Source organism: Doryrhamphus excisus, chromosome 12 (assembly GCF_030265055.1).
Source record: "Doryrhamphus excisus isolate RoL2022-K1 chromosome 12, RoL_Dexc_1.0, whole genome shotgun sequence".
Taxonomy (NCBI): Eukaryota; Metazoa; Chordata; class Actinopteri; order Syngnathiformes; family Syngnathidae; genus Doryrhamphus; species Doryrhamphus excisus.
In genome coordinates, this window is record NC_080477.1 from 9,589,613 (window position 1) to 9,616,643 (window position 27,031).

General features: G+C 38.8%; 4 protein-coding genes across 4 annotated transcripts; 1 reads left to right on the forward strand and 3 right to left on the reverse strand.

Annotated features, from left to right (window-relative positions):
• Positions 1-709: 709 nt before the first annotated feature.
• Positions 710-6,113, reverse strand: stk16 (serine/threonine kinase 16). Its single transcript, XM_058089379.1, has 8 exons — positions 5,702-6,113; positions 5,090-5,204; positions 4,700-4,919; positions 4,497-4,630; positions 3,716-3,803; positions 3,325-3,453; positions 3,083-3,204; positions 710-2,825 (listed from the first exon to the last, which is right to left on the reverse strand). Exons 2-8 carry the CDS (start codon positions 5,173-5,175, stop codon positions 2,687-2,689), a joined length of 918 nt encoding a protein of 305 aa, XP_057945362.1. The 5' UTR covers positions 5,176-5,204; positions 5,702-6,113; the 3' UTR covers positions 710-2,686.
• Positions 6,114-6,217: 104 nt separating this feature from the next.
• On the forward strand, positions 6,218-8,610 carry LOC131139620 (PEST proteolytic signal-containing nuclear protein-like). Its single transcript, XM_058089380.1, has 5 exons — positions 6,218-6,373; positions 6,779-7,005; positions 7,125-7,199; positions 7,457-7,512; positions 7,675-8,610. Exons 1-5 carry the CDS (start codon positions 6,328-6,330, stop codon positions 7,784-7,786), a joined length of 516 nt encoding a protein of 171 aa, XP_057945363.1. The 5' UTR covers positions 6,218-6,327; the 3' UTR covers positions 7,787-8,610.
• Positions 7,491-16,760, reverse strand: LOC131139617 (interleukin-18 receptor accessory protein-like). Its single transcript, XM_058089377.1, has 12 exons — positions 16,517-16,760; positions 16,256-16,448; positions 14,328-14,481; positions 14,092-14,260; positions 13,931-14,002; positions 13,467-13,596; positions 13,222-13,376; positions 11,664-11,801; positions 9,836-9,934; positions 9,619-9,762; positions 9,435-9,550; positions 7,491-8,833 (listed from the first exon to the last, which is right to left on the reverse strand). The coding sequence occupies exons 1-12, from the start codon at positions 16,758-16,760 to the stop codon at positions 8,618-8,620; spliced, it is 1,830 nt and encodes a 609-aa protein (XP_057945360.1). The 3' UTR covers positions 7,491-8,617.
• On the reverse strand, positions 16,596-23,663 carry LOC131139618 (interleukin-18 receptor 1-like). The gene is made up of 10 exons (XM_058089378.1): positions 23,131-23,663; positions 21,530-21,785; positions 21,168-21,354; positions 20,922-21,072; positions 20,650-20,715; positions 20,459-20,582; positions 20,237-20,382; positions 19,091-19,234; positions 17,659-17,811; positions 16,596-17,583 (listed from the first exon to the last, which is right to left on the reverse strand). The coding sequence occupies exons 1-10, from the start codon at positions 23,177-23,179 to the stop codon at positions 17,240-17,242; spliced, it is 1,620 nt and encodes a 539-aa protein (XP_057945361.1). The 5' UTR covers positions 23,180-23,663; the 3' UTR covers positions 16,596-17,239.
• Between the last annotated feature and the right edge of the window lie 3,368 nt (positions 23,664-27,031).

Genomic DNA, 27,031 nt, shown 5'->3' on the forward strand with positions numbered 1-27,031 from the left:
GGGCTGCAGATCTCATGGAAAATGTATCGGTCTGGCTGTGAGCCAGTAATTAAGGCAATACCTTTCCTGATTACGCCAATCCCCCTTAATGAACTCATTATGCATTTTAACCCAAACACACCCATGAATTAATGAGCAGAAAGAAAAGCGTCTGCATGGAAAAAAAAAAAAGAAACACTGTAAATCATCCACTCAGGTGGCGTTGACGTAATGGCTATATTTCTCCCTCTTTCAGCAGCAGCCAAGGGTAATTTGGACTTGAGTGACAGCACAAGTTCTGAGTCTTTGCAAATAAAACATTAAATAAATAGAGTGAAACTCTAAAGACGTCTCACAAAAAATTCTTTGTGGAGTTAAAGTACTTTGAAAACTTTCAGGGTATCAGTGTCATCATGTGATGATTTAAAGAGACTTACACACTGGCGGGCAGGAGCAGTTGGAAACTAACCCATAATGCTTTGCTAATTAAATATCTCACTAATTGATTCATAGCAAATCAATACAGCCTGAGGATAGTTTATGGTTTGAGAGCTGAAGTAAGTTTGAGGGGTTCAGTTACAACTTCACTGACTGAACCATGCAGTTATATTGTATTACATCACTTAAAAATGAGTATAAATGTGTGTGTGTGGTGGTGGTGTAGGGGGACGGGGGGGGGGGGGGGGGGGTGTTGAGAATGGATAAAGCAGGTTGCAGGAGAGTCTAGGGTTCATGGGAGCACTTGAGGAAGATAACCCCTGTGATATGATTATTTCTATTGTAATAAATTCCAGAAATTACAGTCCTGTTTGTAAATTAAAAATGTACACTGTAAATACAGTTTGCATTCTTTATGTCTAGTCATTTCTGTGTGTTTGTGTCTCCGGATGTAATTGGGGTTGGGGCAGCGGTTGAAGTGTGACATCTGACTGATCTGGGTGGATGTGGGAGGTGGGGGGGCCCATAAATCCAGCTGAGGGACCAGTTTCATATTTGTTGTCGGGGGAATGTGCACATGAAAACAAATGTAATAAGAGGAAAGTAAAAGGCAGAGGGCACTATTCATTCAAGGCTGACGCGATATGACACAACTGGATTTATCTTACACTGCCAATTATTCATTTGTAAAACACGTATTAATTTGCAGTGAATTCAATATACATGTTATGTATTTGTTACGCATCTTTCCAAGGATACAAGGGATAAGTTAGCTGTGATCGTTTTTGCTAAAGGCATTTTTTTTAAATCCAGTAGTCTGCTATTATAATGACCAGTGAAGTATAAGAACATGTATTTATGTACGTTGTGATTGAAAACATTTGACTGAACATTGTGAAGTTTATTTTCTGTGCAGTGAGTAAACAGTAAAACCTTTCCACAACTTTAAATTAAGTAACATGAGAAAAAAAAATGATAAAAAAAAACGTTTAGCATTAGTACTTGCCATAAATAACACCCAAACTTCATACAGTTACCAATATATAAAATATACAATATTAGCTTGAAAACATCTTGTGAAACAGAGTAAAATCACCACTAAAATAATTTACTGCAGAATAGGAACTGTTTTCATTCACCTATGGTCCAGTGTGCCATGATATTATGGTGAAAATAAGGCGTTCAAAGTATTAATGGATTTTTAAAAAAGTACCATACAAGTCTATCAAGAATAATTAAGTGATCCATTGAGGGTGAGCGATGAGATAACAGAAGTTTATGACTGCATACAAATACATGTTTTTATTATTTAACAAAATTAAAAGTAACACCTAAAACGTTTCTAATTTTTAATTTTGATCAAATTAAACCAAGTGGTAGGAACAAGTTATGCGGATATGCGGTCAAGAGATAAACAAAAAGATAAAAAATGTACTTACTTACTGCTTATATATTCAACAGTATTAGACAATGACAACAGACCCCCCCCCCTTCCATGCAAACAGTTCTTCCAACTATCAAGTCTACAGACAGGAATCTTGGTCTACTGTGATGATGCAGTGCCGCCGTTTGTTTACACGCGGTATTGCAGTATGAGGACTTGTGCGGGTGTGGACTTAACTGAATAGGATGGATTCCATTATTATTGAAGAACAAGTGTGCAAAAAATAAGTTATACACCAAAATAAAAACGTTCAGATATAATAACTACATAATTGAAAGGTAATAAAACGGCTTTCTTTTGGTGGGGAATGTCATCAACTCGTCACTGTACACTACTATCAGTATCTACTGGAGCATTAAACTATGATATCCATTTTGTAGTTAAACAAGCTAAATTGCTATCAATAATGTTTTCTTAAAATAATAACTGATCCAATTGGGAAATGCTCATTGGCTTTCTAGAGAATCAGGCTCCCAACCTCAGTGTGGCTTTAACAAGCAAATTAGAATGATATTAATATTGACTGGAAAACGTATCTCTACATCAAATTGACGGTGTATAATTACCTAATTTAACAAAAAGGCTCATAGGATATGTGATATGTGTAGGATATTTTCCAAAAAACAGAAATGTTATTTAATGCCTCTAAGCCTAATCTGGATCACGAGTTGAAGCAGCAAATTATTACAAATATAAATGTCATCAACATTCCCAGACTAAGTGTAATGTCTGTACCTTTTACACAAGTCTAGTAAATAAATTATTTGGATTCCTAAGCTTAAAACATGAGATAGTGTGTTCTTCCATGTGTGCAAAATGTCCTGCTTAGACCATGTTGGTTTGGGTGTTTGGGCTGCAACTCTGCAGGTCCTGTACCTGGTCAAGAACCCAGCTGATGTTCGGTCTTTCTTGAGGATTTGACGTCATTATGGAGCTCAGCAGCAACTGCAGTCCCTCTGAGTAACTGGGACACAAATGAAGGCTCGTCATGTTACACGTTACAATAAAATGAAATGGAAATCTATTTTTTTATACCAATAATCCACAGGTTTGCAGGGCCGTGAATGCTAAATTGTGAATGTGTAAACTAGCAACCAACAGCCTGTTGAAAGGTGCTACCAATGCCTGATTACCTCTGTGATGTCAAAGTTCAGACATCAAGGGCAACAGTGAAAGTTCAAAAATTATTATGTTTGATGATTACTCGTATGGAAAATTCACCTGCATGGCTGGGGGATGACTACAGGGTTCTGGACTGCCAAGGCAACACTGTCCCCTCTCTGAAACACGAGGTCATAGGGGCCCTCTAGCACCATCATGCAGTATAGCACACAGCCCAGTGACTGAAAGAAGCAGAAAGAAGAAAAACAAATAAATAACTTGAGAAATCTTTTTTCCCACAGTAGCAATGTTAATGTTACTTAAAAAAAAACAATCAGGGGTAGAAGTGAAATAAGCTTTACCCAGATGTCTGTGCGCTCATCAATAATACAGTAGCTCTCGACATTAAAGAGCTCGGGGGCACGGTAAGAAATGGTGCATCTCTGGGCAGCCCAGTCCTGTAAGGTCATTGCTTCTCTGGAGCCTCGAACCTACAATTCAGAAATGTATTCTATGTAATGTGAAAAGTAATCTACTGTGAACGTCTCTCACAAGTCACGTTTACCACTAAATATGAGCCACCAGTAACGGTTTTAAATTACTTTTAAAGCAAACACTTATTAAGCAAATAAGTAACCTCATCCAACTAGTCTGTCAAGATGGGTCATGCAGCTGTCTGCTGTATCATTGAGACTAAAAAGGACTATTATTTGGGGAAATTAAGGGCACTTTGGTGTCCCGATCGATTCCTACCTCAATCCGGGCTCTATTCATAGAGCCCAAGTCCATCAGGACGGGACTGTCCTCTTCATTCAGAAGCACATTTGTAGGTTTAAGATCTCTGATGAAACATAGCAAGATATTATCCTAATATTATAGTGTTGTATCATTTAATATTGTACAGTCATTCCTCACAACATCACGGTTAGAATGATTGCCATTTCGTGGTTGACTATTAGTCAACAAATATTGAAAGACAAGTCATATGTCGTCTGGCCACGATAATTTAGCTAATAATGACCTTTTTTTTTTAATCGTTCAATAAATGGATTTATCCATTATCGTGACAGGCCTGCTAGGCGCTATTAATGTCATGTTGATGAGACATAACATTAGATTACATTAGCTTAACATTGCATGGAGCCAGTCATGTCATGTCCATCATGATTGAGTGAAAAAAAGGTTATCCGCTCATTCTGTGTGGAAGTGGAAACTTTGTCCTTCCACACTCCCTTTTGAAACAATGGTTTAGAATAAGTACATTATTTAAGTACATTATTTGGGTGCTATTTCATGTCTATAGGGCTCCAATAATAGTAAAAACTGTAGTTAGAAAGTAATAAGCAGGTTTTGCAGAAATTCCATTAATCATGGTGGGGTCAATTAACTGCGATAAACGAGGGATGACTGTACAGTGTATTACAGTATAGTACAATATCGTATTATAATATTATACTATACCATTCACACTCATGAAGTGTTCTTGGGACTAAAGAACTGCAGATGTGAATGAATGTGAATGGAAAGTTCTTACCTGTGTGCATAACCTTGGTCATGAATGGCCTTGAGTCCTAAACAGATCCCACGGAATATTTTTAAAATCTGTTTTTCAGGCATTGAGCTCCCCTTTTCTCGAAGCTTCTCCAGTACTGACCACAGACTGCCCTTCTGTTTTTGCACACACAGACAATACGTTACTACAAATGTTTCAGTCATAGTCCTAAAACTCCAACTTACTGTTATGTAAGGCAGAAGTAACCAGGCTTCACTCTTTCCATTGTGTTCAACAAATGTATGCGCCACCAGGGTCAATATATTGGGGTGGTTAAACATCTGATGCATCTCCACTTCAGTCTGTGCCTCCTGGCGGCCTTCTCGGTCATGGCACAGAATCCTCTTCAGGGCATAGAAGCGTCCATCCTTTACCCCCTCAACTAGGTCCACATAGCTGAAACCACTAGAGAGAGAACATTTACGATTCAACATTCAGCAACCATAAACTGATATTAAAGTCTTTATGCATGAATGAGCCATTTCCCACAGCGGGTTTGAAAGTAGTAATTTCTCAGAATATACAATCTATACACAGACTTAATGTAAAGATTGCAAGTACATTTGCATACATACCCCTCATCGAGTTTCTGCAAGAAGTAGTATCTTTTGCCATCAATGGTGATGGAGCCACGGGAGCAAATACATATGTTCTGCCCCATTTTGACTGTAACATTGTTTCAAAACGAGCCTGTGAAATACATGGACACATAGCAAATTAGACAGACAGTAATTAACTAAATCATCTGCACAAACAAATTAAAACGTTTGAGTTTTTTTATGTTTTTTTTATTGACAATGCCAAAAATGTAGCCATGTTTACTTCTAGATCCAGAATTTCAGAAGTTACTTGAGTGTTGTTCTGTAGAACACTGTAAAGATAGTATTTTTTTACATTTTGACAGCTGTGTCCTGTGGGTTTAGGTTTTTGACTAAAAAATAATTACTAGAGACAGAACCGTCAGTCAGTGAAAGCGCACAAAAACTGAGCAATACTTTCAAAATACAATACAATGATCCAAAATGCTGACTCCACATGCTACCTTTACCTGATGTAAACATTGAAACCAGACCTTCAAAAACACCCGTTTAAAACGTAACTGTAACTTTTCCTTACAAATACAGAATAAATGCGACATTATTGTATCAAATAATACACACATATTTAACAATACAGCGTAGCCTTACCTGTTACCATCACCGGGGTTTCCATTTTCTTAAGTTAGCTTCCTGGTTCGCCTATGAGCGTGTGAGCTACTTCTTCTTTTGTAGTATAAATTAAAGGCTAGGACACGAGCGCCACTACAGACTGGATGGCCAAACTTTGAAATTGCATGTATGGCGGGTTGGCAGTCACTGGTCACAATAATAATTTTTTTATATTTACCTAAAAGTGTATATTTCTGTAATGTATCGAGTAAAGAGTGTATCGAGTGTGAAAGAAACGTTCTCTGCTTCATATACATATTTGACGAAAGGGTCGATAACAAGCAGAAGGTAGCGCGAACAGTGTTTGGCATTTCACAACAAAAATACGGCGAATAGAGTACTTAAATTGTCAGATGCTAAATTAATTAAAATCCCAGTTGGAAGAGGCGAACCAAATGCACGAATCTCAAAAGCAGTGGGTCAAGGGGTGTCCGGGCAGAAATGGTAAGATTCAGGAAGAACACGAAAAAAGAAAAAACACTCCGGTACTGAAGGTGGCGGTATGCGCTTAAACGTTGGTTGCACGGCGGCATGAAGAAGAAGATGAAGAAGAAGAAGTCGTAGTAGAAGAAGAAGAAAAAAGAGCCTCATTTACCGAACTAAAAATGGCGAATCCCCACCGTAAAAGGAGAGATTACACCGACGACGGAGGTGATATCTGTGCTATTTTAATGAAAAACATTTTTTCCATTTCAAATGTGTTTGCATTTTTTAACACATGTCGTTTAAGTTGAAAGACCTGTCAATAAAAACAGTCTTAAAATGTTATCAGGCTAGCATGTTACGTGATATTGTTGAACGAATGCTAATGCGAATATACACTATTGTTGTTTGGCATTGGATTTTTAAAACCAGCTAATTGTGACGGTACTGATACATTTGGCGGACGCTGTTTAAGATAATTCTTAGTTCAAATTATGAAGAATTAGTAGCTTCGCCGCGATTGTGCACCAATGTGGCTAGAAACATAGCCACGCAGGTAAAGGTGTCATTTAGCCACTTGTCTTTTGTAATAAAACAGTGGTTCACCTTGGTGAGTTGTCTTGCCTCAAGCAGGGCCGCAGGAGGAGGGAGGCAGAGTGAAAACTAAGCCTGTCTCTTGTAGCACGGTGGCTGGAGGAGCAACCTCTCTCAAACGCACGTCCCAGCACCTTGCATCCGATGACGAGGATGAAGCCCCAGGAGACCCACCAGCACCACGCAAAGCCACCAAAATAGACTTCGGCTTGAGCAGTCAGAGTGTAAAAAAGTCCAATCCCATATCAATCAAACTTGGAGCAAGTGTGAGTAAATCTTGTATTGAGTTTGGTGTTAGGCATGCATACTGTTGCCAAATGTATATTTTGATAGTATTTTAAAACAATGAGTGATTTCATTTTGTTCTGTTTCTAACTTACATTAGAAACCCAAAGAGCCTGTTCCAACACTTCCTGCTAAAAAGCCTGGGATGCCATCTGTTTTCAATGAGGATGATGATGTAAGTATATACACTAAAGTGCACACTTTTATTCCATTATAATGGTTGCAAAATTATATTAAAATATTTTTTAATTTGCTTCAATATGATTTTTGACAAGGAAAAGGTCATGTTCACCCATGAAATGGCCTGAATTATTATATTTAGGAAATAACATAAAGCTGTGTAATTCCAACTAATTCTAATTTGCTGTACCCTGCCTCATGAAAGATCACATATCTAAATGAGAAAACAAATGGGATGTTCTCGCCTTGCAGAGTGAACCCGAGGAGATGCCACCAGAGGCAAAGATGAGGATGAAGAACATTGGCAGGTATATTGACAAATACACAATTTCACTGCACAGTAAAAGTGTACTTGATCACAACGTTTCATTCAAAGTACTATTTTGGTGGACAGGTAGTGATGAAAATGAAAAAGTCAGACTCCACAGCAAAACGATTTAACATGCGTGTTTTGTCTGACATCTTTTCAGGGAGACGCCAACATCGGCAGGACCGAATTCCTTTAACAAGGGCAAGCAGGGCTTCTCTGATCACCAAAAACTTTGGGAAAAGAAGCTGAAGGCCCAAGCAGACAAACTGTGAAGACCATACCACAGTTAAAGTCAAACTAAGATAGCTATAATGGTTTGAAATGCAACGTGTAACATTTGCTGCACATCATATCCAATGGCCGATAAGAATGAATGACGGCTCCTTTTGGTCCTGCTTCTTCATACCTGAAGCTGGTTAGGTATACTTCCAAGCTAGCTTTTTTCATGTTTGTGTATAAATGTACATAGCAGTGTGATTGTTTTTTGTTTTTTTTTTAAATTCATTTGTTTGAGCATGAGTGCGGATTTTTAGCTTCTCATCACCTCTGTAGTTTTCACCAGCCTTGCCAGCCCGTGTTTCTCTGTTGTGCTTAGGTGTTTAGTCACAATTTCTCAAATTACACGTGCTTTCTCATCTGCTTTCTCCTTAAAAATGAAAGTGTGTTTAAAGAGCCAGATGATACACCTTACCTTGTCAAACCTTTGAAATATGAGTAGCAAAATGGAGGAATATTGTCGTATTAAGCCTATTGAAAAGTCATTACAACATATTTTGAGTAGTTTGGGTGATTTAAATAAAAATATTGCAGTCTTGATGTAGTCATATCACCCAAATTGGAAAGTTTACACTTGGAATGTATGTTAATGCTTGCTGTTTGTGTTGTGCTGGCTTGTGGTGACCTCAAAAATGTAACCAAGAAAACAAATGTTACATTTAATCTGTCACATGTCTCTTATGTCATTTATGTTCCTCCTAAATGAATAATGTCATAAGTTACGTACGTATATTAGTTATATGTTAATCTCAGTTAAAAAATGATGTGACTAAACACTATGGAGCACATGTTTTAACGTACAACCCAATAAACATTTTGGCAGATATTTATGTGTTATGGGTAACTCTGTGTTTGGGTAAGGCCTTCCTTAGTGACCTCCAAAAGTTGCTAGTAGCTCTTCCCGAAGTCCAGTTCAGGCTGGGTAGCACCTTCAAGGCCCTTTGGACCACAGGGGGCAAAGGTGAATATGGCTGAGTGAAGGATGTGGATGTTTTACTTGTCCATATTAGCAGAATTTTAAGGGAAGAGTTTTGCAACAAAACCTTGGAAGACAAAGGAGAAGGTAATTAGGGATTTTTGATCAATAGTACATTTATATTTGACAGTGTTGCCAATGCTTCAGTAAGAAAAGCAGCTATTGGCTCTGTCTAACCAGGGGTCTGCAGCCCATAGACATATAATCCATCAATTTTCTACAGCAATTAGCTTCACTAGGGTCATGCTGGAGCCTATCCCAGGTGGGTTTGGGCACTAGTTGCCAGCTAACCACAGTACATATTATATGTATATATAAATATTGAATGTTTCAGATCGGCTGCATGGTGGAAAGTAGTTCAATTCCACCCTTGGCCATCTCTGTGTGGAGTTTACATGTTCTCCCCGTGCATGCGTGGGTTTTCTCTGGGTACTCCGGTTTCCTCCCACATTCCAAAAACATGCTAGGTTAATTGGCGACTCCAAATTGTCCATAGGTATGAATGTGAGTGTGAATGGTTGTTTGACTATATGTGCCCTGTGATTGGCTGGCAACCAGGCCAGATTGTACCCCGCCTCTCGCCTGAAGACAGCTGGGATAGGCTCCAGCACCACCATGTACTATATTATGTGTACTTTGCTTTCTCTCTGATATAGATTTTGCCATACCTGAATTCCTGATTCCAGAACAAACACAGCATCACTGTCCGACAAATAGTCATTAGACACAACACAGATGAGGATCTGACTTCTTCGCAATGCATGAACCACATCATTCGTGAAGGCTGCAAGGCAAAAATAAACATGAATCAGAAATCTCATACACACACATACACAAAATTGAGAATCTGACCTCCTCCAGGGAGAATGTCCCTCTCCAGCAGACAGAGGCGATACCCCCACAGGTCCTCTAAGACTTTGTAAATCAGTACTTCAGGTGGCCTCTGGTCACCAGTTTTGCCCCCAGAACTGAACAGTTCCAGTGCTGATAGGTAATCTGCAAAATGGATATAAGGTTTCTATATGTTGTTTTTTCTTCTAAGCAGTCTTGTGAGAACATGTCCTCCTACCTTGTAAACGTGGTCCTGATAGAGAAGAAAGGGTCCCATCAGCCTCCACACATCGAGTTGTCCACACATAAGACAAAAACACATCAAAGTCTTTTTCCTCTGATTGGTCATGTTGGACAGAAAAGACAAAATGTCAACATTTTTCACAATTTTCAATTCTCATTCACATAATAATCCCTGATGCTTAGTTACATTTACAGTATCTGATCCCATAATTTGTATTAAAGTACATCTCGTTAAAGGCCAATACTAAGAAAGATGGCTTTCACACTCATTAGACATCTTCTAAATTATTTTTTTACACATTCAGAAACAATTGCAGATATACAGTAAATTGTACTGACTAAATATGCAGTTACCCAACAGCATGTTTTGTCAACGCTTCTTCCTGCTGCAAAGTTTTGACTGAATTGACTTGTGAGACCACACTCTCTGCTGGATTCATCGCTGCAGCAGGACTCTTTTGCCTTTGCGGATAGTGCCACCAAACCACTTTCCATTTATGATTCTATTTTTTTAAATGCAGAGAAAAAAAAATCCACGAATGCCGAACTGTCAATTGTTAGGGAGCTACTGTATTGTCAAAATAGTTGGCAACACAAGTCAAGTACAGGCTTGCCTACAGTCTTGCCGCCCTTAAAATACCCATTCAGTCCGTTCAGTTGCAAATACTTTTTTTTTGATTGACTGGAGAGTCATTCCACCGTTCCTTTTGTAGGGCGGGACTATCTGCGTGCTTGCCTGTCTTATCCTATCGCCGCGTCTCGCTCTGTGGGTGGGTGGGGTTAACTGACTGAAAGGCCGAGACCAAGAGATTGACCGACACTGTAGGTGACTCGTTCATTCCGTTCACAAAAAAGAACTAGTTCTTTTGACCCGTTCCTTCATGACTGACACACCACTAGTCATCATGTGTTGTTGATCTGTTGAGTCGAACGTGAACACGAGTGAACGGACTGATTCGACATGGCTGTCTATGCACAGGGGGAGATCACAGGCTAACGACCAATTGACTGAAATTAACGAGTCCAGGGTGTACCCCGCCTCTCGCCCAAGACAGCTGGGATAGGCTCCAGCACCCCCTGCGACCCTTGTGAGGATAAGCGGTAGAAAATGAATGAATGAATGAACGAACGAAATTAACGGATCTTTTTACTGAATGAACCGGAACGATCCGGTTCCCTGAAATTAACGGTTTTGCCCACCACTACAAGTGTGTCTCCGGAACTGAACTCAATTAAGCACTTCCAGGTGATCTATAAGCGGAAGTGGTCGAGGGACATAACAGACGGCTTCCACGAGCATAGCAAGCAAACTAGTTAGCTTGTGAACTCTGAACTTAAGAAAGTATTTCAAACAGATTTGGGAAGAAGGACAAAGTAAGAAGCCAAAACGCACCACTTCCGCATGGAATGAGAGGATAACTTTTTTTGGCACTCCATCGACAGCCAGGCTCCATGCAGTTTGAAAGCTAATGAATCTAATGTCATGCCTCATCAATGTAACATGAATAAAGCCTAATTGCCAGAACACTACATATAACTTGTCTTTCTATATGTTTGACTAGTCAGACAGTATTTCCACTCTATAAATCGCCTGTGTGCGGGCTGAGACGCTCGCCCCCCACACGCCGTGTCTCCACAGCCTGCACCCGATTCTCCAACGTGACAACGAACAGAGATCAACTTTCCTGTTGTGGTAGAACATTGTGCTACAAAAACCCACATCCTGTTCTGATCTGCATACACTGAAGGCAAACTGTTGGACATCTACTGAAACGTCCAGTATGTTGTGTTGTTGGTGTGTCTGTATGTTTTTGCATCCGCACCGTCATCATCTTTGCCATGTTTGAAGCGTGACATGTAGATTAGTCGCAGTTCCAACCATTTCACATGCAACACAATAACCAGCCCGGCTACCAACAGCAAGGCCGCAACAAGGTAGCCAACCAGTGATGGCCATTTCACTGCAAGTAAAACACACAGGTTGGATTACTGTACAATTTTGTGTTTTTAGCAATTCTAGGCAGTCACAGACTCAAGCTCAATGTGACTTAAAGGGGACCTATTCTACTCGTTTTCTGAGCAACTGACTCCACACACGGTACACCCACTCCCCTGTGATTGGTCACACTCCCAAGTGCTCCTGAGGACTTCCAGATTAAGTAGATCTGTGTTTACAGAGTGCGGGCAATCTGCAGCCCATATAAGGAAGTCCGGATCGCACTGACGTCAGTAGAACTTGGTGTTATAAAAAAACTCAGTACAACCGAGTGTGCAAAGCCATTCTTTCATTACACCAAATGTGTAAACCTCATTATCTGATACTTTGGCATCGTTTAACACAAGAATACAATATTTATAGGTCTGAAAAGTGGAAAAATTATAATAGGTCCCCTTTAATTACAAGTAATGCACACTGAAAATCCATGTATAATATCTCCATCTGACATAAAATACAGCAAATGACTCTATTAAACACTCGGGTACTTCTAAAACTGAGTTGATACCATTTTAGGGGGGAAAAAAATACAAGGTGTGAATGATAACTGTCACAAATGACAAAAAAATGGAAATCTCCGTTCATCTTGGTTAACTGGTTCTAGACCTGATAAGCAAATTTCCGTGAAATAGAATTCCTTAAATTAATTCCTTAATTAGGATTTAGTACAGTAAACCTCGGATATATCGGATTCAATTGTTCCCACTGGTTTTGTCCCATATAAGCAAAATCCGTTATATGCGTATACCGGAAAATGTCAGTTTTAAATCGGATTTTATCCGTTATAAAAAGGCACTTCCTTGACTATGTTTCCAATGTACCTGGACGCGCAGGCAACGCTGCAAATGACGTCGTATAGCGGCCTGTCACGATTCGGCGAATCGGAGCGCCACGATGCGGCCATCCGATATATGCAAGGGAAATTTAATGGAAATGCATTGGAATGGGACTGGAGATTTTGTCCGAAATAGGCGAAATCCGTTATAAAAAATCAGATATATGCAATTAATTTTTATTGGAAATGCATTACAGAAAAATCGGTTCTTTTTTATCTGTCCGTTGTGAGCGAATTTCCGATATATCCGAGTCCGATATATCCGAGGTTTACTGTATTTAATTCCTTAAATACCAAGAGAGTCAACTGTCAATTACAGTAACATTACTGACACCTAGTGAACATTGTAGAATATTACACAACATCCCACCTTTTGAATGTGTATTTTGAATGCCTTGTATTTGTATTTTAGGCTGTATTGAACAACATAATCCTTTTTTTAAGCGATAATGATGATATTATTGATAAGATATGATTTGCCAGACAAATGAAACGCCTGTCATTCCAACACATTTTATTTTAACTAGTGCTAGAAGTCAAGTGGAAATACCTTGAATTGTTCTCTTGAGCTTAACAGTAACACTGCAGTTTCCAACAGAGTTTGTGGCTATGCAGGTGTACATGTGGTCGAAATGTAGCGCAGTCACCTGCTGTATGGTAGCTGTCTCCGTCACCATAAACTCTTTAAATGTCACTTTCCGCTGTCTGTTTCAGAGGGAAAACATCAAAGCTTTTACATCCCGTCCATCATCAAGCATTATGATAAGAGACTACAAGAGTGTGACAGTGACTCACGGTTGGCGCTCACTGTGCAGCAACGTCTTATTGTCCATATTTCCTCTATAATTCATGTACCACTGTATCTGTGCTGAAAAGTTGACCTCAAAAGGAAAATGTACCTGACATGTCAGAGTGTGAGGCTCCCCTGGAACAAGCGACGACATAATCATTAGTATCGCTTTACACATCATGCAGTAGTGAAAACTTTTATTACTTTTGTAATGCTATCATTCATTCAGTACTACAATCTTAAAGGTCCCCTATTATGCATTATAATTGACATTTTGATGATGGGTGACTCCAAATTGTCCATAGGTATGAATGTGAGTGTGAATGGTTGTTTGTCTATATGTGCTCTGTGATTGGCTGGCGACCAGTTCAGAGTATACCCCACCTCCTGCCCGAAGACAGCTGGGATAGGCTCCAGCATGCCCGCAATAATGGGTAGAAAATGAATGTTATAATGTGGATTTGCTTACCCAGCTCCACCTCCTCTGTTGTGTTGCCATTCGGAAATGTAATCCTTGGAGAGTCATTTGTGCTCTCATATGCTTATAGGACAAAATCTATTATTTATTACAATAAAAAATTTGCTGATTTAAGCATAGAGGATGTTTAAGTACAAAGAGAGGGCACTTACGTATAGCTGTTACATGAATAGCCCTCCGGAATGTCCATTGCAGTCCTTGTTCTATGACGTGTTGATCACAGAAATATAGACCCGTGTCATAATGGCTAACGGTGCAGAGGTGCAACAAGCCGTTCTTTTCACAGGAGGTTCGATGCTGCTCCGACACTCTTTTGTCACGCTGAAAGAAACACAGATGTTAGTAAGATGTTACCCAGTGAAAACGGCCATGCCTGTTTATATCTGACCTTGTACCAAGTGAAATTGGTGCTATTTGTACAGGCGAGACCCGGACAGGGGATTTTTCCGCCTGCACCAACACGCAGCATGACACCGCCCTCCTCGGCCTTGTAACATGGCAGGTGTCTTTCTCGTAACACCTGAAGATGCAGGAACATTTGGCTGCCAGTAGACAGCGGAGACGTTACCTCAGAAACACTTTGAGAAAAGCTAATGTGGACGAAACCAGAGATGTACACTTTGATATTCTTGATCTTTTGTTAACAATTCAGTGTACAGTACCTTCTTCTACAAAGAAAAACATAAAAAAAACAAAATAATGAATCAGAAAAATAACAAAATACCTGTCTTTTCTTTAATTCGTTTAAGTACAGCAGTTAAGTGCTTTAAGATAACGTTTGTTGTTTATTGGTGCTACTAAATAAGTAATGCTGACTTGAATTCTGAGTAGGTCAAAGAGAAAAAACACAAGTGAGTGTGAGTGTATGGGGGGTGTGGGGGGGTGACAAATGGCCTCGATTTGGTTACACCGAAAGTAACAGGGATCTTTTGTCAAACATTGCATGTGTTGACGCACAAATAAAAATGAAAAAACAATTACACCATAGCACTCACAAGTACGAGTGTGCCTAAAAGCCTCACACAAAAGGAAACCGCAGCAGGAAGGAGGCAGAGAGAGCGCCACGTTGTTTGTTTGCATCATATTAGCAAATAAGTACATTTAAATGACTACTTTGTGCATTAAATGTTTCATCTTGAAGATATCAAGTGAAAATCTGTCACTGTGAGTGGAAGATTCACTCAAACATGAGGCTTGGTTGTATGTATTTTTGTATTTTGGACACTATTAACCCTTAGATGCACGAGTGACTGGACCCTACACTCTTCCATAAGTGGGTCAAAAATGACCCGTACTAGAATCAATGAGTTTTTATGTCAATTTTGCCATTTTGGTTAGGAATAATCACTTGTATGATATTTAGTATTATATTTAGGACCACATAAGAAATGATTTCATCCAGCATCTGTAGGACCATTTCAGCTGTGTATCTTGCAGCCAAGGCATGGATGAGGAAACAAAAGAGTAATACCGAACCATACATATAGTAATGTTAGCCAGCTAGTGTCAGCTAGTTATAAAGTAGGCTAATTTGTTGATAATACTAACAGTCATGAAAGACACATACACAATATTATATGAAGATAATAGTTGTATTATTGTATTACCACTTTGTGTAAAATAATCTTCCTGAGGGGTGACATAGTCTGGCATAGTCTGTGTGGTCTACAGTTAATTTTTTCCTGACAGACAAAGTTGATAAGAATCAAAGGTTCCGATTGGAATTCATAGAAAATACATGCGGGTCATTTTTGACCCACTTATGGAAGGTTGGGGTAGTAACACAAAAACTAACATTTCTTAAAATCTATAAAAGATAAGTTAAAAATGTGAATGGCATGATATCAAAAACATGTTTTTTGAGGAATACCTGGAATATGAAATGATAACAATTTTTCATTACGAAGATATTTCAAGAAAACAACCTGACCGGGTCATTTTTGACCCACTTATGGAAGTTTGGGGTATTAACACAAAAACTAAAATGTCTTAAAATGTATAAAAGGTAAGTTAAAAATGTGAATGGCATGATATTAAAAACATGTTTTTTTTTAGGAATACCTGGAATATGAAAATGATGAAAAATTTTAAAACAACCTGACCGGGTCATTTTTGACCCACTTATGCATCAAAAGGTTAAGAAGGGGGTAGCGGTTCACTATGAGATGATTCCAGTCAGATAATGGATACTTCATATACAACAAGTAGGGTCAAAACTAGCAAACTGCTATCAGTGCTGTGAGCTAGCTTTTGCTATCACACAAAATGTAATATAACAATCATCCCGCTCTAATCACAAAGACCTGGAAGCATTACCTGGTAAGCAAAGTGTAATTTCCAGAATGTTTGGTTTTAATGAAGAACTCCCTTCCACAATAAAAACCTTCATTTTGTTTTTCTTGGTCTTCTGTCATCTTGGACCATTTTACCGTTTTATTTGTGCACGGCATAATAAACCTTTCACCCTCCACAACTCTATAGTGTTGCTTTGCTGGATACACTCGAGGACCTGGAGATAGTCACAAAGAAAAGCCTTTTAAGCATCCATTCAAGCACTTTTGGCTTCAAAGCAAATACCTTTTTTTGTATGTTGGTAGTTTTTCACACAACATCCCTCCGAAAAAATAGGAATTATAAAAAAGAACAGAAAATATCCAGTTTGCATCCTGAAGATTTGAATGATAACACATGGATTGTTGCAGCTTCGATTCTGATTTAAATTTAAGTAAGTAAGTAGTAGGCAGGACCTCGTAGTTTCCTGTGTTGTTGCATCTGCAATGACTTCATGGAAATTCAGTGTTCTTGCACACAAGAAGAACATCTATCACCGCCCTACTCAAGGAAAATGCACATACATAACATTCAATAATAGCATTTACTTGTTCATATTTACAATGGTGCAATCTTTTTTTACACACTGAACTAACCTAATATAATATCATTCAATACAGACTTCCAATTCAATGCAGCCCAGATGGGCTTAAGATTAGAACATTTACTGTATGGGCTGCAAAGGAATAGCCTTCTATGACTTTCAATCACCCTAGTGAGGATAAGCGGTATAGAAAATGGATGGATGTATTTTACCCTTCTTTTCTGTAAAGCACTATGAACTACCAAGATGTATGAATGGTGCTCTATGAATAAACTTAAAAGAGTGTTGGAATGCTTGTGGTTTGCTATGGTTTATGCAGTTATTTAACAGTAAAAGTTCTACATCCACACAAACTCTACCAGTGTCGGTAAAAAGCTGAATTTTTGCACCAGATCTCATTATAGTGTGCCTAAAGTTTCCACAAGTTAAAATGGTAGAGCGTCTAATGGAAAAGTACGTCTGGTGTATGCTGCAGGCAGGTGATAGCGGAGGTTTTTCCAGAAGGAGGAAGAAGGTGACATGGAGCTGGAGCCCTCCCAGGTGACGCTGTGTCCAGTCTTATCAAGAAGCTGTAAGGCCTCTTCTACTGAACCCGATTGAGCCTCTTCTGTGGTCTCGGGTTTAATGAAAACCAAGCTTGTCTTCCGTTCCACGAGGGCCGCATAGACGACACTCAACAAGCCTGACTCCAAAAATGCATCCACAGGGGAAGGCATCAGAACCACAGACCGACTCTCTTCTATGCAATCTAACACAGCCTCGGCCACAGCTGCAACAACATGAAGGAAAATAATTCAATACCTTCTGTTGTGTGTTAATTTTGCTAAGTGTAAATAGCATTTACCTTGTCCTGGTAGCACATCACGATCATAGAGGCAGAGTTTATAATGAAACTTTTCTTCCAAAACATTCTCTAGCCATTTTCTATCACACATATTCAGTCCTGTCACTGTGTCGCTCTTGTAACACATCAAAAAGACATCATAGGTCTTTCCATCTGAAAAGATCAAGCATTATTGTTACATTATATCGTTACACTGTAGTTGGGATAGCAGTGACAATAGGGAAATAGTAAGACTCAAGTGTGATTAATTAATTTGAGGTATTTTAAAGAATATTTTTCTTTTTTCTCTCATTTATTTTTTAATCTCACTGAAACAATACCATAACATGTTAGCTTGTGATGACTGGTGTGGTGACTGTATAGTTGTAGTGGTTCCTTTCTTTCTTTCTTTTGTACTGGACTATGTACGATACGATGACTAGTAATGAACTGGTTGCTCTTGGCACGTAGTTGGGTGCCTCAAGCTGGGTGAGGGTGGTTGGATGTGGGGTTTTCATTCTGGTAGACCAGGAATAATATATGTTTTGCTGGGATGAGGTGGGAATCTGGGTGGTTGGGACTAGATAAGTCTTGACTTCTTCCCATTCCCTTTCGAACATGTATATGTTTATATGTACATGGGTATTTTCATTTGTGTTGATTTATGCTTGGTTTGTTGTGCTTTGGATGATGTTTGAAATAAAGAAGGAAAAAAAAATTATGTGAAGCCCAGTTGGCTTGAAAAAGTGCAGTTATGAGTTTTTAGTACAGTCTTCCTCCGCTACATTGCGGTTTGAACAACGCTCCCTCGCTCTATCAGGGTTTTAAAAAATGAATTAACTACTGAATGATCGCTGTTTCATGGTTGACTATTATAGAATTCACAATTTTTTTGTTGTAAACTGAAAAACTGTGTTTCAAATTGAGCGGTGAAGAAGGACAAATAAAAAAGGCAAAAACGTACCACTTCCACACACCTGGAGGGTACATGGGGAAACATTATTTTGATGAGTATCAAAAAAAAGAGAAATTATTGGGAGATCTCATAAAACCTTTGCAAGATAACACAATAACTTTTGAGATAATGAAAATTAATCTTTCTTTTACCCATCAAAATGATTACCCTTCGGGGCTCCATAGACCATAGCCTATTATTAGTCCCAAAATATTGAAAGAAAAGTCATATGAGGTCACTAAGTGTCAGGAACGCTACATTACCTGATGTTACATTACCTTAACACAACATGTCTGACCTGACAAAGTTACCCACCCTTTCCGTGTGGAAGTGGTACATTTTTGCCTTTTTAATTCGTCATTCTTCACCACTCTGAGTTCTAATAATGGTAAAAAAACATATTTAGAAAGTGATAAACTGGTTTTCTACGCTCTAACTATGAAAATATTCTGTTTATGAAATTGAATCCTGCTTCATGTTTCTAATAATGACTCTTACCTGAGATTCTCATATGGCAGCCGAGAGTGTCTCGCAGGAAAAGTGTGATATGGATTTTGAACTTGACGTAAACAATAAAAGTTATAGACATCACTGCCACGATGACCACAGGACAGAGGACCAGAGAAAAATGGGAAGGTCGATCTGAAAGGAAGGAATTAAAAAATATGAAGTGATTTTAAAGATCATGTATTATTAAAAGTATACAGTATACAATATCCCAGCTTTATGTAGAAAAATACAAACTATGAAATTATTTATTCATTTATTTGATTCACCCTATCACTGTATGAAAATATTGTTATCGTAAGTTGTGTATCACGTGTCGTATCATGACTTCTAGTGCACTGAAAGACACAAACGCTGAAAACATGGCTGATTGTGTGGCCTTTTGGCAAGAACTCGCAGACGATGCCCTTCATGTGGAAGAATATGATGGACATGAACAGACCTTTTCTGACACACCTTGTAGTATTCTACACTTGTGGCTAGGTGTCAATAATATTACTCTAATGTTTGGTGAGACACACAAGCATCGAATTTATCAGAAAAACAGCCTTTTATTGAACTATCTCACAACAGGCACAATAATAATGACATAATAATCATCATTATAATAGCACGGGCTACTGTTACATTGTAATCCACTCTGAGCTAAAACTCAACTCTAAACCAACAATGTCATTAAACGTAACATGAGTGTAAAGGGGTGTTATTTCATACAGTACCCAGAGAGCCCCGATAATGTCAAAAAACGGACTTAGAAGTATTTAGAACTCTGCTGGAGTTTTTTTTTTTTTTTTTACTTTATTTCAGTCAGATAGAATTGACAAAGCTCTGCAGGTGAAGTGAACGACTCCGCAATGTGGAGAGTGACGCATAAACCACACGACACAATGAATCGATAATGAGATTATTCTCTGCGAACGCTTTTAGTAATTATTGATTTTTATCGAGCCCCAACCCGAAATCACCAAAATCCAAGGGACAAAGTGGGTGTACGTCACCTTTGATGCACTACACATGTCAAAAACTATCCCTTTAACATCTTGGTGTGACCGAGAAATCAATAATAAAATGAATCCTCAAAAATACAACTTAGAAAATAATTGTACACACTGTGTGAAGGTATCCAACAATCCTTACCTTTTTGCGCCAAGGATATGGTGACGTAGCTTGAGTGCTGAGAGAGGGATTCCATTTTACAGGTGTAATGTTTTGATAGAGCATCCTCTGTCACCTTTTTGAACACAAGCAATACAATGTTTTTCTCTCCTTCTGTCGTAGTTTCCCTGGGAGGTTAGATAATAGCAATCTTAGAAGGCTGGCCTCATATATAAAAGACTATTTGTCAATCCTTTGTACTACCTTGTAGAATTGTAGAATACTGGGAAAGAGTCGTTCATTTCCACAAATGTATTACCGCTCAACCAAAACAATTCACTGGGGACTGAATTCATAAGGGCTTCACATTTGATCACCGCCGGTAATCCTAAAGATCCAGTCTGATGTTGTAAAAGCGCACAAATTGGAGTTGATGTAACTGGAGTGATGCTCACCTACATCCACGTAAATCGTTTCATTTGCCCGCGGGGATGTGATCACTGCATGTTTGTCCATATTTGCTGTGCAAAGAGAACACTTAGATTGGTTCAAGGCTGAAGGGTGCGTTCACACTTTGCCATGTATGGTACTCTGAATTGAACTATGTAAACCTTTGTTGATGCTAAACACAGCCTTTGGTTCACAGACATGATGATACCAGTGTGAATGCTAAGAGAACAAGTATCTTTTGAAAGTGTGAACGCAGCCTACATCATTTTGGTCTTACTTTCATGAGGTTGGACATCCAAGATCAACGTAAAGCTCATGTTGTAGATTTGGCCGTCATACAGGTAAGACCTGATGCAGGTATAGACACCATGGTCTTTGGTTTCCACATTTGAGAAGTAGCTGTTAACTTCATGCAATGACTCTCCAATCTATGGGATGTTATGAGGTTTCATCGTTAATGAGAGCAATGAGACAATGAGATTATGAAAAGGAAATATCTCATAAATCTGCCATGTTTACATACCTTGTGCCATGTAATGTCGTAGCTGGTAATGTTGGGAGTATTTGGGTCAGGGACATTGTCATCAGGGCAGGTCAATGAGCAGGACTCTTGGGTGTAACATATCATGAGGTACTGGGTTCTGTCCTCCATCTCGCTGCTCAGTGTGGTGTACACAGTCACTCTGAACCAGAACTGTCTGCTTGTATTCCTATCATGCATAAAGAAGGTGCTATTAAGAACTTAAACAGGCTCGAACAACTACAGTACTCTTACTGTCTGATGTACTTCTATTCCCTCTGATCTAAACAGCAAAAATGAATAATTTCTAATAATGTACTTACATATACATCAGTATACATCTTGATACTCAAGGTCCAAATTACCTTTGTAAGCATGAGTAGTTCCCTTGATGGCTTCCAGAAGCAGTGAGAATAAAAAGACTCCTGTCGTGATGCATGAGGCCAGCCTGTTTCTGCTGAGCAGTTGACATGTTGCTCAAATCCATCACCTGGCTGTTCTCGCTAATCCATATCACTTCAGCACCCGCATCACGATGTCCTGCAAGTTGAGGACACTGTAGCACCACCATGTCACCTGCCTTGACATAGATCTCCTGCAAGGACCTCGCCTCACACTCGCCTGTGGATTATAAATGAATTCAAGTGTATTAAGTTACTTAGTTAAGACAAAAACATTTTTTAAAAAGTGTGATGCAATTCCAATACTAAATATGTATCTCCAACTACAAACAAACATGGTTCTCGACTGGAACAGCACTTCCTCATTGTCATGGAGAGCACACAATGATGGCGATTGGCGTAACTCATCACCAACACCTAGCAAACCATGCACACGGGAGGCGACTGCGATTGTGACCAGCTACACCCGCGAGCTGAACACCCATAAGTTGAACATTTGTCAACTTTCTGGGATCGCATCGCAAGACGTGTCACATGACACCCACAAGTACAAACATGCGGTAATCACCCTATCGTGCAGGTTCCATTGAAAATGAATGGAGTACAGGCATGTCATCTCCCATGTGTGGCGCCCATCGCGTGATGCATTCATGGACACACTGAACATCATGACAATGGCTTTAGATGCATATATGTGTGTTCTAAATAAACTGAAAAACAATAAGTGGATATTCGTATCACTCACTTTACAGCTCTTAAAGCGGAAGTACAATTTGCTGCATTTAAGTATGCTTGGAAAACCCAGAAAATAAACTCAAAACATGTGAATTCAACTTGAGTTACGTGGGGTCTTTGAATGTAACCCCTCTTTGCTCATAATAACACGGTATAATTCAAATGCAAATGGTGATTAATCATGATTAATACATTAGAAAACCGATTAATCTAATTTGACATTTTATTAAAAAATAACAAAAAAAAAAACCTAAAAAAAACTGTATTATGGAAAGCAGGAAGTGAACTAATGTAACAGTTACTGATTGTAAAAGTACCAGGTGGAGGGGTAGGATTTAATAAGCTTTGCTTCTTCCTACTCCTTTTGGACATGTGGAACTGTGAACTGATTATGTGATGCACTCAATTGTAATCTGATGCATGTTCAAATGAAGTAAAACCATTACCATTTTAATTATTTGACAGTCAATCAAAGTGGCTTTTTTGGCATTTAGTGGCCTTGTAGTTGCATAACTATCAGCACAGACAAGGCATTATTTTTAACCACATCCTCATTTGTTGGTACCTATCTTGTGATTGAAGGGAAATAAACTTGGTAAAAGTCAGCACTTTAGCAATATGCATTAGAATGAATAAAAAAAAACATAATAATAATTCTCACCAACTAAAAGCGAGCTGCACTATTACATTATTAACAACACGGTAGACTTAACATCACTTCCAGCTCATAATGAATTATCCACTCCAGCATGTGGATACTGAGTGAAATTGTAATGTAGTTTTAAATCACATTATATACGTGTAGAAGTCTTTCTGTTTCATTCACCGACCTTTTAGAGATGAAAGTAGGAAAAGCAGGAGCAACAGAAGCACCTTCATGACGATAGCAGCAGCAGCACACTCGCTTTTCGGAACATTTGTTTCGATGTGGAACGGAAACTTAACACTGGGGTGTCAACAACAGACACCTTTGGGGTTTCTAATAAATGAAACCTAGTCAGGACACAAAACAAATCACTGATGATGACTATATGAATGCAAAACAATACAATTGCCCGTATGAGATGTGAGCAGTTATGAAAATAAAATAATACAATGAAGGACACATCATCTAGCATACATATTCACGTGGATTGGTCTGGTAACCATGACAACAGTCTACGTGCTTTTAGTGATAAGGTTGTCTTTTTTTATGTTACATTACAACAATTCAGTGTGGTCTGAAATACGAGGGAAGCCACGTTAAACTATTCGGACGCTAGAGGGCAACATAAACATTATAATCAAACAAACACATTGTTTTTACACAACCTGCTGAGTACTGTATGTATAAAAACACATGGTCGAAGAGGTATTCTTCAACAGTATGTTGATTATTGTAGTAGTAATTTGTAGTGGTACACTAGATCATACTGAGAAGCATTTTTTTTATTTAGATACATTCATTCATTCATTTTCTACCGCTTTTCCTCATGAGGGTCGCGGGGGTGCTGGAGCCTATCCCTATCTTGGGGCGAGAGGCGGGGTACACCTTGGACTGGTCACCAGCCAATCACAGGGCACATATAGACAAACAACCATTTACACTCACATTCATACACTTCTACTTCTACATTATTACCCCATAAACTATGGAACAATGCTCAATAGAGCCATTTTCGTGTAACTGTATGACTGGATTGTCAGTCATGCAGTCTGTTTGTCTCAGTATAGGTGGAGGCGGGGCCATGTAGTATACATACAGAGTGCAGAAGAGTGTCACATAGTAGAAATTATATTACTAGATTGCAATATACTATCACATATTTAGCATAATTTTTCATTGTACTTTTCTTAAAAGTAATGTCAAAATCTAATCTCGTTTTTGACGAATAAAGAGAACGTTCTAGAGAATTAGAGATCCATGCACCAACAGAAACTTCGGCCTGTCCAGTCTCTACTTCCCGATTGGATTCAAGATCCAAAACATATGGCTGTAGGTTAAAAGTGGACTTTTCCGGACAACTGGAAGTCTTTCTATGCACTCGGGAGTCAGCGGAATCGCTGTTTACTATCAACTCCGATAAAGTTAGAGGCACAAACTGGAACTCGGCAGTGTGACCAACCACAGCAGAGTGGGCGTGACTGGAGGCTGGCATCAAAACAGACCATTTTTGCAGGAATCACAAAATCCAAAGAAATTGATCTGAATAGGTGCAGATTCTGGAAGAACTAGAAAGCTTTCTGTGTTCGTTATTGTGTGTAGCTTTTTGTCCACAACTTAAAAACTTGATACTTACTTGAGACTTGCAAAACACTGAAATGCCCCCACCTCTGCTGAAGGCCATTATCAAGGGATCAAGACAGAACACAGCAATCTGTAATTTTCTGCTTTGGCAAACATTCTTTTGATATGATGTCACAGCTACTATTTAAACGAGACAGTTTTTTTATTATTATGCATGCTTGGGTTGTTTTACATCACTTTTAAACTTTACTGGTTTCTGTCATGTGCTTTCATTGTGTGCTCCATGGAAGTCATTGGATTGCCTCGATGTGATATACAGTACCGTATAATATGTTATACAAAGAGCATACATATAGACTGTGTTTACCTTCTGCTTTTCATTAATATACTATAGTACTGCATAGGGGACAAAACCGCAGTGTCTTTTATTTGGACTTTAAGGGGTCACTGTCCCATTGCTGACCCTAAAATACAGTAGTGGAATATGATAGTGCCCCCACAGTACATAGAGATGTACATTGGTTTGGGTCGGGTGTAAAACAAGAGGGCCTCAGTGGGGCCTCTCAGCAGCTGTGAGAGGATGGAGACAGGAAAACAGAAATCACTGGAAGACACAAATCACTGGAAGTTGAAACCATTAAAGTCAGTACATGTTAAACATTAAATGGAAGACAGACAATAAAAACAAGAGGAGATATGGTTTCATTTAGTGTGTGGTTTACATTAAATAAATTATTAATGCGGTGTTGTTGCAGCATCATGACAACATTCTCTTGGCTGTGGGCCTTGTGTTACTGTATGTGTGTGTGTGTGTGTGTGTCTGTCTTTGGCCCAACTTTGGTCATTTCCTAAACACACTGATGGCACAGAAACAAACAAATATTTTAGGAATGAGAAATATCCTCCAGTTGAGGATCCACCCAGATGCAAGCCTACTAAAACACACACACACTCAATGCTTCAGTTATTGCCGATGGAAATCTATTGTATAAAAATGATAAAGTCACTCTAAAATCTGCACTCTGGTCTAATGTCTGAATACAAATAAAAGAAAGAACAAGTTTAAACATTAGTAAATTTTTTTATTATTACAAAAAAAATAACAAAAATTACACCTTTGTCCATATATTTTTCACAGCACTCTAGTGCGCGAAAACAAGTTTATATGACCTAGCTAGCAACGGCCGTCATGGAAAATACCTATTTTGATGCAAAAAACCTCGCTGTGTACCATTTACATAACCGACTTGTATATTAACCAAGCTACAACAATATTATTATTGTAACAGCTAGTATGAAAAATTATATTTCTCTGGCAGAACAACATGACGCATCGCTAAGCGCTAGTTTTGGCGTCATTGACAGACGGAAGAGTGGATACCTAGTTCTCAAATTCCCTGCAAAGAATTAAGATGCTAATTTGCGATTTGCATTTTTTGACCTGAGGAGAAGACACAGCCATCCCAAGGAGAGCGGACATCGTAAGTGTTGTAGCCACTGTTGTTATTGAAGGAACTAGCATAAATATGTGTATGAATGTGCTTTGGAAAGAAGCTGCAAAACTGTTAGATTTTTTTAGAGGGCTTCATAGTTGAAATATGTGTATCCCAATGGCAGCATTGTAAGCTAGCTCCAATTAACTCTATTTCTCATGTTATAATGCACAGAATGGCAGCATTGTAAGCTAGCTCCAATTAACTCTATTTCTCATGTTATAATGCACAGAAAAGGGAAAGAAATATGTGTTATGTTTCACATAAAGATTGTTAATGATGGGCAAAATTCCAAAAAAGGGTTTGTAACATTTGTTCACATTTGGCACACAAAGCAAACCTGTAAGAGCTGTTGATAAATGAAGCCCTATGTCTTTTATCCGCTCAATCAAGACCAGTCATTTTCCGTGCATCTGAAGCAAAACTGCTGTTTTGCTGTGATGAAAACACTAAAAAGTGCAAGGCAAAAGTCCAGAAATCGCCACCACGCCTTCTCCCTTGGCCCAACATGTCTGAACGTTAGCGTGTGTGTGCGCAGACTCTTTCACCTCACACATACTTCCTGTGTTGGCCGCTTGCTAGCAAGCTAGTGTTACCTCCCTAAACTAGACTTAGGGAAATACACAGTTAGAAATTTTACTGCTCACTGACAAAATTTTCTTCTTCTATGCAACTACAACCATCGAGCCATTCAAGCATGGTCTGCTAATTGACAGGAAATAGCCATATTAAGATAATATAGTTTATGTAAGAAAAATATACATCCATTTCGTTCCTTCACTCATTCTTTTGTCTATCTACTTCACTTGCACCTAAAATGGGTGCTAAAGGCGGCCAGGCTTCGGTTCTCACTGCTAGGCCTGTTAGCATTAGCAAATATACACATGTATGTACACAGACTTTCTTTTCTCACATAAACAACTAACAAACAGTACAGAGGTTTCAAAAGTCACTCTACATGACTATACTACATATGGTGGTGTACTTAAAAACACTTCTTTTTCCACCAAC